This window comes from Mytilus trossulus, chromosome 3 (assembly GCF_036588685.1).
Source record: "Mytilus trossulus isolate FHL-02 chromosome 3, PNRI_Mtr1.1.1.hap1, whole genome shotgun sequence".
Classification (NCBI taxonomy): domain Eukaryota; kingdom Metazoa; phylum Mollusca; class Bivalvia; order Mytilida; family Mytilidae; genus Mytilus; species Mytilus trossulus.
This window is the reverse complement of record NC_086375.1, coordinates 64,281,023-64,295,210: the sequence shown is the minus strand read 5'-3', so window position 1 is coordinate 64,295,210 and position 14,188 is coordinate 64,281,023. Positions and strand designations below refer to the sequence as shown.

Here is a 14,188-nt window from a genome sequence, read left to right as displayed (position 1 = left end):
TTTATAAAAAAAAAAAATGATTTCTTTTAGGATAGTGAACAGGGACTAATTACCTACGATTTTGCTGTAAAAGAGAAAAGGAAATGCTACCCACAATGACTGAAGCTGAGTACAGCGAATAGAAGTTGGCGGTACACTCGGAACATTCTACCTCCAAACTGCTGCTGAAACAATACAAGATGAACGAGCATGGTGAGAGATTCTTGGTGCTATAAAGAAAATACCGGAAATATATATTTACACATGAAAGCTTTAAAATATATGATATAAAAAAAGTTATATCTGGTTCAAATCTGAGACTACTATATAGTAGTCTCAGTTCAAATGAAGCATTTGAATTCACTGTCTCGTTTAATTGTCATTAAATAAAAAGCAGCAAAATAACTGGACAATAGTGAAGTCACATGCTTTCTAAACTTTTTGTCTATCTCGAGGCTTCGAATTATACTAGGTATACGTAAATAAGTCGCCGGGAATTTCTTTACACTATATGTCTAAAATATAAAGAAGATGATGTGTGATTGCCAATGAACCCACTTTTCACAAGAGACCAAATGACACAGAAATTCACAACTATAGGTCACCGTACGGCATTCAATAATGAGCAAAGCCCATACCGCATAGTCAGCTGTATAAAAGGCCCCGAAATAAAAATGTAAAGCAATTTAAACAAGAAACATAGTTTGTATCTGTTTATTTTATGTGGTATACCTGTTTGTTTCCTGTTAACACATTTCCTTTGGCAGGTGAACTAGAAATTATGATAGTTGATATAATTAAAATGGGACACTAGCTACGAGAAATATATACAAATTTAGAATTCGATTTTTTTTTGTTCAATCATTAATGAAATTGCGAAGATTGAAATAATAATTCGCTTTTAGCGGCTATCGAGAAGGTTCAATTTTGTCAAAATAAACTAAACACATTGAGTAACGAATTATTCACTTGCTAGTGAAAAAATCGACCTCATTAGATCAGTATTCATGTGAACTTCAATTTCACTCCTTAGCTAGAGATTGATAACGCATGCACTGTGCGTGTTGAGTTATTTGAAACCTCAAATAAAAAAAAAATGATGCATATGTTTGTTTTTAAAACAAAATGGATAGTTTTCATTATTTAACTTCTATACATATACTTTTTTTCTGAAGAAAATTCTGTAATTTGTCCACATTAAGAAGAAGTTAAGTTTCTTACTTACTTCCAGGAAGCAATTCGCCGACCGTGGCATATTTTCCGTATGCAAACTGACCTTAGTGTGACCCTTCTCATAAAAATTCTGTGATCGCAATACGCATGATCTGTCACTGAAATAAACTATTATCTGATTGTACATGCTATACACGTAAAAAATGATAAATTTGTACACAAAAGAGTAAGTTTATGATATATACATGCATTGGTTCACGAATTAGATAACCATAATTTTTCGCCAGTCACTCGTTTTATATGACTTTAAGGTAAAGTATGTCACCATCAAAAGTAAATCAAAGGTAAACCATTTGATTGGCTGGTTCGATAAAAAAAACCCATCATTCTTATAGAGGTAAAAAGACGATTAACATATATTTTTAATCTATAATATGCAATTAAACAGAACTAGTAAAATCACGAGTCCAATTCTATTTAAAGATATAGAAAGATGTGATATGAGTACCAATGAGACAAATCTCCCTCCAAGTCATAATTTGTAAAAGTAAACCATTATAGGTCAAGGTACGGTCTTCAACACGGAGCCTTGTTTATATTTTTATCACTTATATGACCATCGGAGGTTTTCGGAGGTCCACAACTCAATAGAAAATTAGATTGCGTCAAGACTAAAGTACACACGAAACGAAGTTGCATATTACCGAGCCCATGCCCTGTTAATTGTTTATTATATACTTTTTTTACTTTGGATAAAAGTTTTATATTGTTATGAATCGATATGAGAACTAGACTCAAATCGGTTAACATGAATTTGACACTAAGTGACCTTTTTATAATAAGTTTTCTTTTAAATCATACTATTTTTTTTAAAGTTACAGTGACTTATTCCAGCAACAAGGGACAGTAACACCTCTGTTTCCTATAAATTGTATAAAAATGTTATCTAAATTTTATCAACTACAAGTAATTTTATCAATTTGTATATGATAAAGATAACAGATACATATTCGACCTTGGCCACCAAAAGTAGTACTACTTGTATTATTAAGTAGGTCCTTTAACAAATTCTTTCAGTTATATGTCCATATAGACTGACCATGCCGCCGACAGTCCCTCACGGATATACAGGGGAAACTTTTCCGGACTATTTCAATTCGAATGCAAGACCGAAAATTACAACTCAGAAACTAGGACAGCTTTCAGATGATGAAATTAAACAATTCTTTGAAGATGTAAGTATAAAATGCAAACATTATTTTATAAACATTACACGGAACTCAGTTAAATTTAGTTGTTAATTTTGGTGGTTTTTATCTCATACGGCAAACATTCATAATCATATTTTTTTTTTAAAGAAAAAGCACTTTACAAACCTGTAATTTGTAGAATAAGATATCAACATAATGGTGAAACTTTTGTTATAAATTTCATTTTTGGATTAATGTCAATTATATTTTTAAACAAAATATTTCAATCTTATTTTATTTCGATATGATTACACATTTGAAAAGGGAATAAAAGAAGACATGTCTTGAAATGCCATGAATTTTCTCCATTTGGACGGTATCGCCTATCATAGATCACTTCGTATTTTGATTGAAAGTTTTTAATGAATTTTCTAGGGGTACGTCATCGTGGAGAAATTTTTCAATAGGGATGAAATAGATCCATGCAGAGATGCTGTTAATGAACTAGTAGAAGAGTTGGCACAAAAACTGTACAACACCAAGCGCATTAAAAGTATGTATTGGATATTGTCAAATAGACTAAGTCGTTCCATAATTATAGATGTCTTTCATAAAAGTACGTGGCTTTTTTGTAGTTGTTTTTACATAATTTTGGAAATTATTTCAAATTAAGGATTAATTCTACCTCTTGCAAAGCTCTAATTCCTTGCTTAGCTTTAGCTAGTATTTTTGTTTGTCCTATTTGGTTTGTAACTCTTAATGTTGTTGATAAGCTATGGTTTTCAAACGTTTTGACCCTCGAGCCGATTCCTGAAGTCACATTTATTGTCGAAATACACATGCATCTGTCATAGGAACTTTAACCGTTAATGTTATTTCAAATAAGCAAATAAGTATGAAAATCCAGTAAACATGTGCGAACCAATATATCAGATATTTCATCATCATAACCTATAAGTACAAACAATTAACCTCAATTTACGTTATTTTCATAACAATTCAATTATGTATATGTATGACCGTGCGTGTGTGAGGGAGAGAGAGTGCCGGGCAATAAAATAAAATAAATAGTAATAGTTATTCTTATGTATTACAGGTTTATATCGAGAACTCGGATTCTTTGAACGACTGACTGCCATCGAAAAAGATTTTCCAGGTGCTAATATTCTTCTTCATAAAGGAGACCAGTTAGCCCAGGTGAGTTTCAACATTGGAGTTTTTATTTAAAGATTTGAAGAATGGAATGAATTGTAATATTAATCATAATAAATAAGACCAAAGTATATATTTCTTCGCAATTTTTGAAATCAGCTTGGAATGTACCCGAGCTCCAAAACTCTATTAGATTTTAAAGACTAACTGTTTAAGAACTCGTTTTAAAAATCGACAAAAAGGCTAACATTGTGTACATAGAACATAGGGATATAAAAAGTAAAATCACAAAAAAATACTGAACTCCGAGGAAAATTCAAGACTGAAAGTCCCTAATCAAATGACAAAATTAAAAGCTCAAACGCATCAAACGAATAGATAGCAAATGTAATTCCTGACTTGGTTCAGGCATTTTCTTATGTAGAAAATATGGTGAATTAAACCTGATTTAATAGCAAGCAAAACATAAGATGTTTTATAATTGTCATTTGCTAGGATATCGACACAACACCGCCTGTATTGTCCCTAGCGCTATAGACCACTCTGCCACCTACACACTGAACTAGTTTATTGAACTTTGTTTTTACGTACTTGGTTAAATAAGTCCCGAATGAGTAACAACGAGAGCAACATCTTATAAATCTAAAGGTCATTATCTCCAATTTCAGTTCAGCGAGATAAGCTTAGAATTGAAATGAAAATAACATACTTATCATAATAACTACTAAACCATAAACATGCACATGTGTATGATGATGCATTTATAAACTACTTTTAGTGCAGCATTGATTAATTTGCATTACAAGGTAAAGTTGTAATAGTAAATTGTTGCATGATACCATAAATCGAACTAATAAATAAGTAAACAAGGATGAACAATTTTTCTCTATGAACAACCTTATCCCTCTGATTAATATTCAGATCTATCGGAACTCACGTATTCATATGAGCATAACGAAATTAGAGATCTATATCTTAATTAGATTGAAAAGTTAATACTCTATATAGGCATTCAAAGACTTATGGAGCAATGAAAGAATGTTAAACGTGGTGGAACAGTTAATTGGACCCGAAATTGCAGGACATCCTGTGTGGAATTTACGAACAAAGACTCCTCAAAATGAAGCTACAACAGTACCTTGGCACCAAGGTAAACAGCGATACATTTAAGTTATGTTTTATTCTGACATACATAAAGTCTTATACTATAAATTGTGATTGGTATTTGAAATTAGATCTATTAAGTTTGGAAACACGCCCTTTTTACTAATATATTATATTTATTTCCATTCCTGATCTAAGACGGAAATCAGCAGTATTTGTAGATCTTTAATAAGTTGACAATCATACCATCCACCTGATTTCAAATATTTCATGAATTTTGACTTGTATAAAAAGTAAAATCACAAAAATACTGAACTCCGAGCAATTTCAAAACGGAAAGTTCCTAATTAAATGGCAAAATCAAATGATAAAACACATCAAACGAATGGACAACTTTCATATTACTGACTTGGTAAAGTCATTTTTAAATGTAGAAAATGGTGAATGGAACCTGGTTTTATAGCGCTTAACCTCTCACTTATATGACAGTTGCATCAAATTTCAGTATAATTACAACGATGCGCGAACAGAACAGAAATAATCAGTAAAATTGTCAAAATAGGGATACAGCAGTCATCACTGTGTCTAAAGTTAAAGTTAAACGTGTTTTTTTCTTAATCTTATAACTTTTTCATAGACATAGTAATAGCAGTAAAACTACGGTTATACAAAATAACTTATTCTTTGCATTTCACAATGTAGACCACGAAGATATGACCTCTGAAATAGGCAGTGTTTATTTTTTTACGTCTGAGTTATTCCATTTTTTTCATAATTTATAACATTTTTTTGGATAGACAATTTTGCCCTTTCCTGTTCCACATGGCGCATATACAGATTATATGTTAAGACTTATTATGTTTGTCCGTTTTAACATCTACATCATGCATGCCCTCCTCAGTTTGGTTGAGTTTTGCATGAGTCCTTATATTTATTTATCAGAAACCTAGAAACATGGCGACGGTTGCAGGCTCCGTATCTGAAGAACATTTTAATTACCGTAATTACCGTGATCTGCTTTGTATGCATATTTTTCTGCAGCATACTAATTTAAACCAAGAATTTGTATAACTATACAAATAAAATTGAGAATGGAAATGGGGAATGTGTCAAAGAGACAACAACCCGACCAAATAAAAACACAACAGCAGAAGGTCACCAACAGGTCTTCAATGGAGCGAGAAATTCCCGCACCCGGAGGCGTCCTTCAGCCGGCCCCTTAACAAAATATACTAGTTCAGTGATAATGAACGCCATACTAATTTCCAAATTGTACACAAGAAACTAAAATTAAAATAATACAAGACTAACAAAGGCCAGAGGCTCCTGACTTGGGACAGGCGCAAAAATGCGGAGGGGTTAAACATGTTTGTGAGATCTCAACCCTCCCCCTATACCTCTAACCAATGTAGGAAAGTAAACGCATAACAATACGCACATTAAAATTCAGTTCAAGAGAAGTTCGAGTCTGATGTCAGAAGATGTAACCAAAGAAAATAAACAAAATGACAATAATACATAAATAACAACAGACTACTAGCAGTTAACTGACATGCCAGCTCCAGACTTCAATTAAACTGACTGAAAGATTATGATTTCGGTCATAAAACTTTCGAGCAAGATTTTTGTACTCAGACTCGAGAATCAACCAATCAAAATACAGGATTTGGTGTTTCCAATATGATTTTTGTGCTCTGAGCACTGAGCAAAGTTTTGTGACTTCAAGGCCAGACACAATCCTTCCCGTTAGGGGTTTAGTATCATACCATCATAACATATATGAGAAGAACATAACCCGTGTCATGCCAACAACTGTCCTTGTTTAAACTAGCAATCACATTATAATATCCTGCTTTACACTGTTGACAAGTCAGTTTGAATTAGTTCTGTGGTTCATTTCTCATATATCATTGAATGAAAAATCACAATGACTTCATTTTATACATGCATTACTAAGGTTTCCAATTAATTATGAGATGATGGAATGATATTTTTTTAAATATATTTCAGAAAAACCCTATTCAATGATCTATATTTTGGGCTTTAAAGACGCTCTTAACAAATAACGAGTTGCAATTGTTGCATACATAATATGACCTATCTATTGTTTTATAGTTAACTTTAAATTCATTCCATCAACTCAATTGTCTTTCAGACTGTGGTTATTTAAATGTCGACTGTTATAAAACACTCCAACCAACAGCTTGGATTCCATTGCTTGATGCAAACGAGAAAAATGGTTGTATGCAGGTTTGTTCCATATTTTCATAGCATGGCTGATTTCAATTTTCAAACAATTTCGGGTATGTATGGTATATACATACACAGTATAATGTGAGGTCTGATTTGGGACGTTCATATGAACGAGTGGGGAACAACACTATTTGATATTATGTGTTGCTTAAAAATTAAAAAAAATATTATAACATATGCTTGTTGGTCATACCACGTGACCTATTGTTACTTACATTTTGTATTTTTGTTGGAAATATATCTCTCTCATTGGCAGTGATACCACATCTCTTCTTTTCCATATGACATATACTCATTAGCTATCGATGGGATTAAAGTTCTAGATTCTGTTTTGTTTTGCTCAGAAACTTACATGATAATTCAACAATATTGAGTTTAAGACTTCATTGTAGATAGTAGATCTGTATCTGAATAAGGGCTTTTTACCTTTGACCAAAACCACGGTTATCAAAGTTAAAAATATATTTAAATTTGTTTTCCACACGTTTTGAAAATAGTGACTATTTATTAGTATGCTATTTATAGGTGGCCAATAAAGGACACAGGAAAGGTCTTGTAGCGCCACACCAATGTTGTTATGGTGGCACCTGGTATGTTATGTTAGAAGAGAAGGAAATGATCAAGACATTGGGTAGGTAAATAATCCGAAATGAAAGAAAAACTGTTTTCCAAAGATACTTAGCTATTTCCAGCTGAATTTACAGTTTTAATGATCTACATCCGTTTGAAGTTTCCTTGGAGCTATTCATTTTTGTTATATCAAGTTGTACACCAAGGTTAGGGGAGGGGTATGCATTCACAAAAATGTATAGCACAGCTAAGACACTGTAATTCGGTAGTTGTTGTTGGTGAATTTCTGTCATATTTGCTTTTCGTTTAATTATTTTGTTATAAATCAGACCGGTTCGTTCCTTTTTGAATTGTGTAGGAATTTTCGGCCTTCAATGCTCTTCAACTTCGTTCTTTATTTGGTCTTTTTAATATTTTTGATTCGAGTCTTTTGTCGACGAAACGCGCGTCTGGCGTGTATATAAAATAAAAAATCCTGGTATCTATGATGAGTTTATTTACATCTTATCATGTCTTTAAAAGGCGACAACATATCATTTGGTTTGCTCACTGTTGGAGGTCGTATGATGACCTATAGTGTTTTAAATCCACTCCATTTTGACTATGTTAGATAATTGTCTCATTGGCAATTTATGACTACACCTCCTTAATTATATAGAATCAAACAAACATGCACATCATGTAACTATATTTATTGATATACAAACACAAGGGAAACACATATTGGCCAATCTTAGGTCTTGAATTGTTCTACATTTTCATTTCGGGGCCTTTTAAAGCTGACTATGCGGTATAGGATTTGCTCATCGTTGAAGGCCATACGGTGACCTATAATTGTTAATTCATGTGTTATTTTGGTCTCCTGTGGAGCGTTGTCTCATTGGCAATCACATCTTCTTTTTTATATTGCCATATGAAATAAGTCACATTAACTTATGATGTTCTTATTTACAGACGTTGATGTGGATAAAGATATAATAACATGTCCAGTACCATATGGTGGTATTCTATTATTGAACAACTTAATACCACACAGAAGGTAGGTTTATATGGTTTATTATTTCCAGCAACTTAGTTAAAAAAAAATAAAATATCAAAAATGATCAGACTAGCATTATACATTATTATCCTATATAAAACTGTTTTTATTTGAGCGCGATGAGTCTAATGTAGACGAAACGCGCGTTTGGCAAACCAAATTATAAATTATCTTGGTATTTTTGATATCTTTATAAAGAGACAAAACTATACATATTTCTTTTCAAGTCTTCCTAACATGACAAAACAAATCCGTTGGAGCTTGGATTTGAGATGGCAAAGACCAGACGAACCAGCAGGATTTTATGGGATGAAAGAACCTTTGCTGATGAGAACAGTGAAGGACCCTAACTTTAAAATTGATTGGACTCCATTTGATAACGTTGATAGACGCGAGAAACAAAGAGAAGCAGTAAAAGATGTCTTGCCGGTATGTAGAATTACAGTACTTGTAGGAAAGTCTAAATGCATAGTTCAATTTCTATTCACGCTCCTTCGAAGAACTATATACCTGTACCGAAGTGACTATCGGGCTTAAGGCATTTTTATTAAAAAAAATACAAACTCTGTTCAATACAAGTTGCTTTGAACAGAGGTATAAGTTTTTATCCTGCAATTGGGTGTTCTACTATACAGATATCGCTTTAAAGCCTTAAAGCTCCGCCCACTGCCGGATTGAGTATTGTTTGAACCTGTGTGACCTCAGAATGTGTAATCCAGTTGCATTCCAATGACGATGACAATTGTCGATTTCAAAACTTGAATGTGTAGGATTATGTTACAACATCAACCATGTCAATTTCATGTTTAGTGAATGTCAAGTCTGAAGCGTAGGACAACTAGTACATTTCTGTTTCAAATTTGACAATGTTTTGTTATTTGTTTTTACTGTTGAAATTATTTGTTATATTAAAATAGATAATTATTCACCTTGAGCGATGTATTATTGTTGACCAATCGAGATTCTTTTTTTGCGAACCCGTCTTCAGCGTAATGTGTGATTTTGATATTACTACGCGGGTCTTAAGGGATTACAAATCGAAAATAAATGCTAAATATGTTAGTTTTCGTGTCTTTCAAAACACAAACAATATACAGAATTAATTGCAGGATAAAGACAATAACTGTTTAGTGTCTTTAAATATCAGCTGTATTTGTACTCGGCTCGAAACAGGTGTAGTAGCTCGCTAAACGCTCGCATACACCTTGTTTCCTAGCCTCATACAAATACAGCTGATATTTAAAGACACTAAACAGTTATTGTCTATATATTTGCAGTGGTTTGAGGAAGTGAAAGCTAGTTATCAGTCAGGGTCAATGATGATATTTATTAAAAACAGAAGATTTTAAACACGTTGTCTGTTTGTTGCGTCCGATGCATTGTTCTGGTTTCGGTTTAAATTAATCAGGGATTCTTATAACCCCTTTTTCAAAAAAGTAAAAGAAAAAAGAAAGCAAAGATTTTATGGCAATCTAAACAAACGAAAAGCTCTATGACCAAGAGGTAAGTATGTAAGTACCCATTTACTGGTTTAGTGCAAGCAGGGCAATAGTTTTTCTGAGACAAGTTTCGAGTTAAATCCTATTTCTGTGTTATAACATTGACAATTGACTTTGTTATAAATATGCCCAATGTGTGGTTTGATTTGTTGGAAGCTGCGTCATTGTGATTCACCCCTGTTACGAATTTTATTCTACCAAGTAAATATTCAACAAATTAGGCTCATGTTTTACAATAGTTATCAAAGGTACCAGGATTATAATTTAGTACGTCAGACGCGCTTTTCGTCTATATAACACTCATCAAAATATTTATGAAATGGAATGACCATGCATGTTGTTTTATTTTTAATTTTCAGTTACCTGATGATCCAGAATTTGACACCACCATTCAAGGACCATGGATGAAAAAGTGGGACATTGTTCATATGAATCAACATACTTCAAAGTTAACAGAAGATGTATTTAGTTCATGGCACGGACATAAGTCTTGACAAATCGTTATCTTGTGACACATTAGGTTTCAGTGGTCATTATGAGTATCAGAGACAACTTTAGTATTACTGAACTTTCGACTAAAACCCTACACTTTACAAAGTGCATAGATTTTTGTAATTTGAAATGAGAAATTCCTTCATTAATAAATTCATAACTTATATTTTTAGTATTTTTACATTTGTTAAAGCATCAATGATCTAACATTGCATTTCAGAATATAAATTAGCTGTAATTAGAGAATCATAACACTTAACTTTTGTACGTTTAATAAAAAGTATTTGTTTTCAGCTATTATATTTTCGTCATATTTAAAATTATATGTTCTACACCAAGAATTTGCATCAAAATCAACAGAAGCGTGAATAATTGCTATACATTATTCATTTATAATTAAAAAAAATATGAAAAAAATATGTTTTTGAATGTGAACGAATTGCTTACGTGTTGATTGTTTGAAGTCGTTCGGTTAATTACCTGCATGGTACAGCCCATCTAATGTTTTTACAAAATACAAAACATTATTGAATACATTAAGATCGATAAGTCTATTCCTTCATATTTGTACATTTGTAGTTAAACATGGCAAGATTTATGCTATCCATTATTTTAATTTGGTATCTAAACGCTTGTTCACAAGCACAAACTGGTGACAATATGAAAGCTTTGATGAAAAAATTATTCATAACAGACGGTTATAACAAAGAAGTGCGTCCAAGTCTAAACCAGTCAGAACCCTTACGAGTGGATTTAGACCTTTTTCTTGTAGCTGTAAATGGTATCGATGAGGTTAAACAAAAGTTGATAACAACTGGATTTGTCGACATATATTGGAAAGACGAATATCTACAGTGGACACCTGCTACGTATGGAAATTTGTCAACAATCTATGTATCACAAGATAAAATTTGGAAACCAGACATTTCACTACAAAATGGATTCAAAAAGTTAGACGAACTAGGAAACGGGTTTATTAAAGTGATCATTGAAAAAGATGGTATGTTGAGATGGTCACCCTTTGAAATATTCGAAACAAAGTGTGATATTAACATTGAAAAGTTTCCATTCGATGAGCAAACGTGTGATATTATTTTTGTTGTGTGGTCATACAGTATTTCCCAGATAAAAATTTCAAAGGGATTGAAAGGAATAAATTTTTACAATTTCAAAGGTAACGGGGAATGGAAAGTTGTGTCGACATCAGCCACCGTAGACTCATCTGCAGAAACAAGAGTCAAGTTTTCCCTTACGGTACGCAGAATTCCTACATTTTATTTGATAAATGTTATCGCACCTATTGTATTATTGGCTATTTTAAACATATTTACATTTGCACTACCAGTTAACTGTGGTGAGAAGATGAGTTACTCTATTACAGTGTTTCTGTCGTTTGCCGTATTCCTGTCAATTGTCAGTTCAACACTCCCTAAAACCGCCGGTTCTATTTTGGAATTTTATTTAATGTTTCAACTTGGAATGGGTACTATCGTTGTTATAGTAACAGCTGTGGAACTCCGATTACACTTCCGATCAAAGCCTGTTCCAAAATGGCTGCAAGTTGTCTTTACTCTATCGTTTATCAAATACATGCAAAGTAAAAAGACTGTTGGATGTTCTGACAACAATACTCAAAACGATAGTGCTATAATGAATGGTGAAGTCACTAAGACGGAAAACACCGACATTATAGAATTGACATGGCCAGATATAATTGCAAGAGTTGACATGATTCTATTTTGGGTTTTATTAGTCGCAGTCATTATTACAACATTACTTATATATCTTCAGCTTACTAATTAGTTAGATGCCATATTTTTCATCAGAGCGAAGTTTGGATTTTGGGTTTTATAACTTTTCTATTAACTAAAATGTAAGGGGAGCGCACTTTTGTATCGATAAGACTAGAATGCATGACATTATGTTATATTTTGGCTGTGAAATGGCGGGTAATGTATGTACAAGAGATGTCTCATTGGGACTCATATCACATCTTCTTATATCTATCTATAGCAGGTAATGATAACTCAGTCGTCGAAACCAATCTCGATCTGTTTGAAGTTCAGGATATTCCCTCAAATTTTACATTGAGTGGTAAACAAATATTTTATATGGATAAACGAGCGTTCAGGTGTCTCTTATTTATATTTACAAGACAGCATACTAAGATATGACTTACCTGCAATATGATTAAAATATAACTATTGTAAGTCTTTCAAACCGTTTTGGCCTAAGGAATAAGAAAAATAGTCTCTCGTGTGTAATTTTAATTGCGGATGATATGAATGAAACATTTTTGTGATTTTTCTCTCTCCCGGAATAACCAACTGGCAAGGGAGTGTAATAAGGTATATACATTATTTTATGTTGATAAAAGAAAATTTATTTTGAAAACTCAGTGTGTTTTATGGTCAATGTAAGATTTTTGACTTACAAAATCGAGATTGGCCTTTGAGAGTAAAACTTAGTTAAAGTATTCATTTGAGTGGGGCTACTTTTGAGGGGACGGCATTACATTCATTTGCAACTGTTGAATATATCTGAAACACTTGTTGTCAATAGAGTTAATATCCTATCCTTTTGATATATGCATAACTGGTAATATTTTATATTTTTTTTTGGAATAAGACAATGTAGTAAATCAACTAGGCTTCTTTGTGACCCCAATAGAAATACTTTTCACACTTTATCTCAATCGTGGCAATGCAAAATCAAAATAGTACCATACACAACTGTAATAATGATAATAATAATAATTTCGACAATACATTTTTTGAGTAAAAACACAAATATTTCTTGTCTTTTACGCATGGTACGATGATCAGCAAATTTATATTGTTTACAAAACCTGTTGTATTTATCTAAAAAAAAATATTAGGAATGAGCGTTTAACTTAATCATATTATTTCAGTATTTAAATACTTTAGAATATCAAAACAATTTAGTTGGACTGTTGCTTTTGTATGGCTATACATATGTTTCATTTCGTGAAACTAATCAGTTCTACATTAAGTATTTTGTTTTCGTCAATACTATAGAGCCCAGGAAGCGTGATGAAATTTATGCAATTTCATCTATTATTTAAAAAATATCAACATCTGTTTATTTGTGCATTCATTGTTTACGTTTTAATTGATTGAAGTCATTCAGTGAAGAAAACTCTTGGGCCAACCCACATAATCCTGTCACTGATTACAAATATATTATTAAAACACGAAGATCGATCATGTTTTTCTTGTGTTATACATTAAGAGAAGAGTTTTGTCTACCAAAAAATCCTATTTTGTTTTCTGACACATATAACAGGCACAAAGGAAAACTTTGATTTCTTTCCAAGTAATACCCATATGCAGCATACTGACTATTTTGGAAAGAGGCACACGATTACACAAAGGGTTAAACGCGAAATTATTGAATTTGGTAGTTTGTTGTGTTGTCACCTGAGTGTCATGTGTACTATTGTCTGTCTGTTTGTCTTTTTCATTTCTAGCCATGGCGTTGTCAGTTTATTTTTCGATTTTTGATTTTGACTGTCCCTCTGGTACCTTCTTTTTGTCCCTCTCTTGAGACGGCAATATCTTAAGTCACAATGCTGTCACTACATGCATTTCGGGAGACAGTTTGTTTTAGCCATTAACTATCTTTATGTACATTAATATAAAAAAGTACGACGAAAATTTCGCGTATTGATACTCTATATATAAATACACATAATTCTTACAAAAACGATATGTAGA

General features: G+C 32.4%; 2 protein-coding genes across 2 annotated transcripts; both read left to right on the top strand.

Annotated features, from left to right (window-relative positions):
* The first annotated feature begins 54 nt into the window (after positions 1-54).
* On the top strand, positions 55-10,617 carry LOC134712102 (uncharacterized). Its single transcript, XM_063573256.1, has 10 exons — positions 55-192; positions 2,230-2,387; positions 2,778-2,895; positions 3,439-3,539; positions 4,503-4,644; positions 6,754-6,848; positions 7,377-7,482; positions 8,376-8,460; positions 8,688-8,889; positions 10,319-10,617. The coding sequence occupies exons 1-10, from the start codon at positions 180-182 to the stop codon at positions 10,451-10,453; spliced, it is 1,155 nt and encodes a 384-aa protein (XP_063429326.1). The 5' UTR covers positions 55-179; the 3' UTR covers positions 10,454-10,617.
* Positions 10,618-10,819: 202 nt separating this feature from the next.
* On the top strand, positions 10,820-12,952 carry LOC134709636 (neuronal acetylcholine receptor subunit alpha-6-like). The gene has a single exon (XM_063569787.1). The coding sequence runs from the start codon at positions 11,037-11,039 to the stop codon at positions 12,252-12,254; it is 1,218 nt and encodes a 405-aa protein (XP_063425857.1). The 5' UTR covers positions 10,820-11,036; the 3' UTR covers positions 12,255-12,952.
* The last annotated feature ends 1,236 nt before the right edge of the window (positions 12,953-14,188 follow it).

What these genes read in the sequence shown, in the direction of transcription:
- LOC134709636 (XM_063569787.1), top strand. Translation starts at nt 11,037, where the DNA reads ATGGCAAGATTTATGCTATCCATTATTTTAATTTGGTATCTAAACGCT.
- LOC134712102 (XM_063573256.1), top strand. An exon ending in CAACACCAAGCGCATTAAAA is followed by an intron (nt 2,896 to 3,438) that starts GTATGTATTGGA and finishes TATGTATTACAG; the next exon opens with GTTTATATCGAGAACTCGGA. An exon ending in AACAGTACCTTGGCACCAAG is followed by an intron (nt 4,645 to 6,753) that starts GTAAACAGCGAT and finishes ATTGTCTTTCAG; the next exon opens with ACTGTGGTTATTTAAATGTC.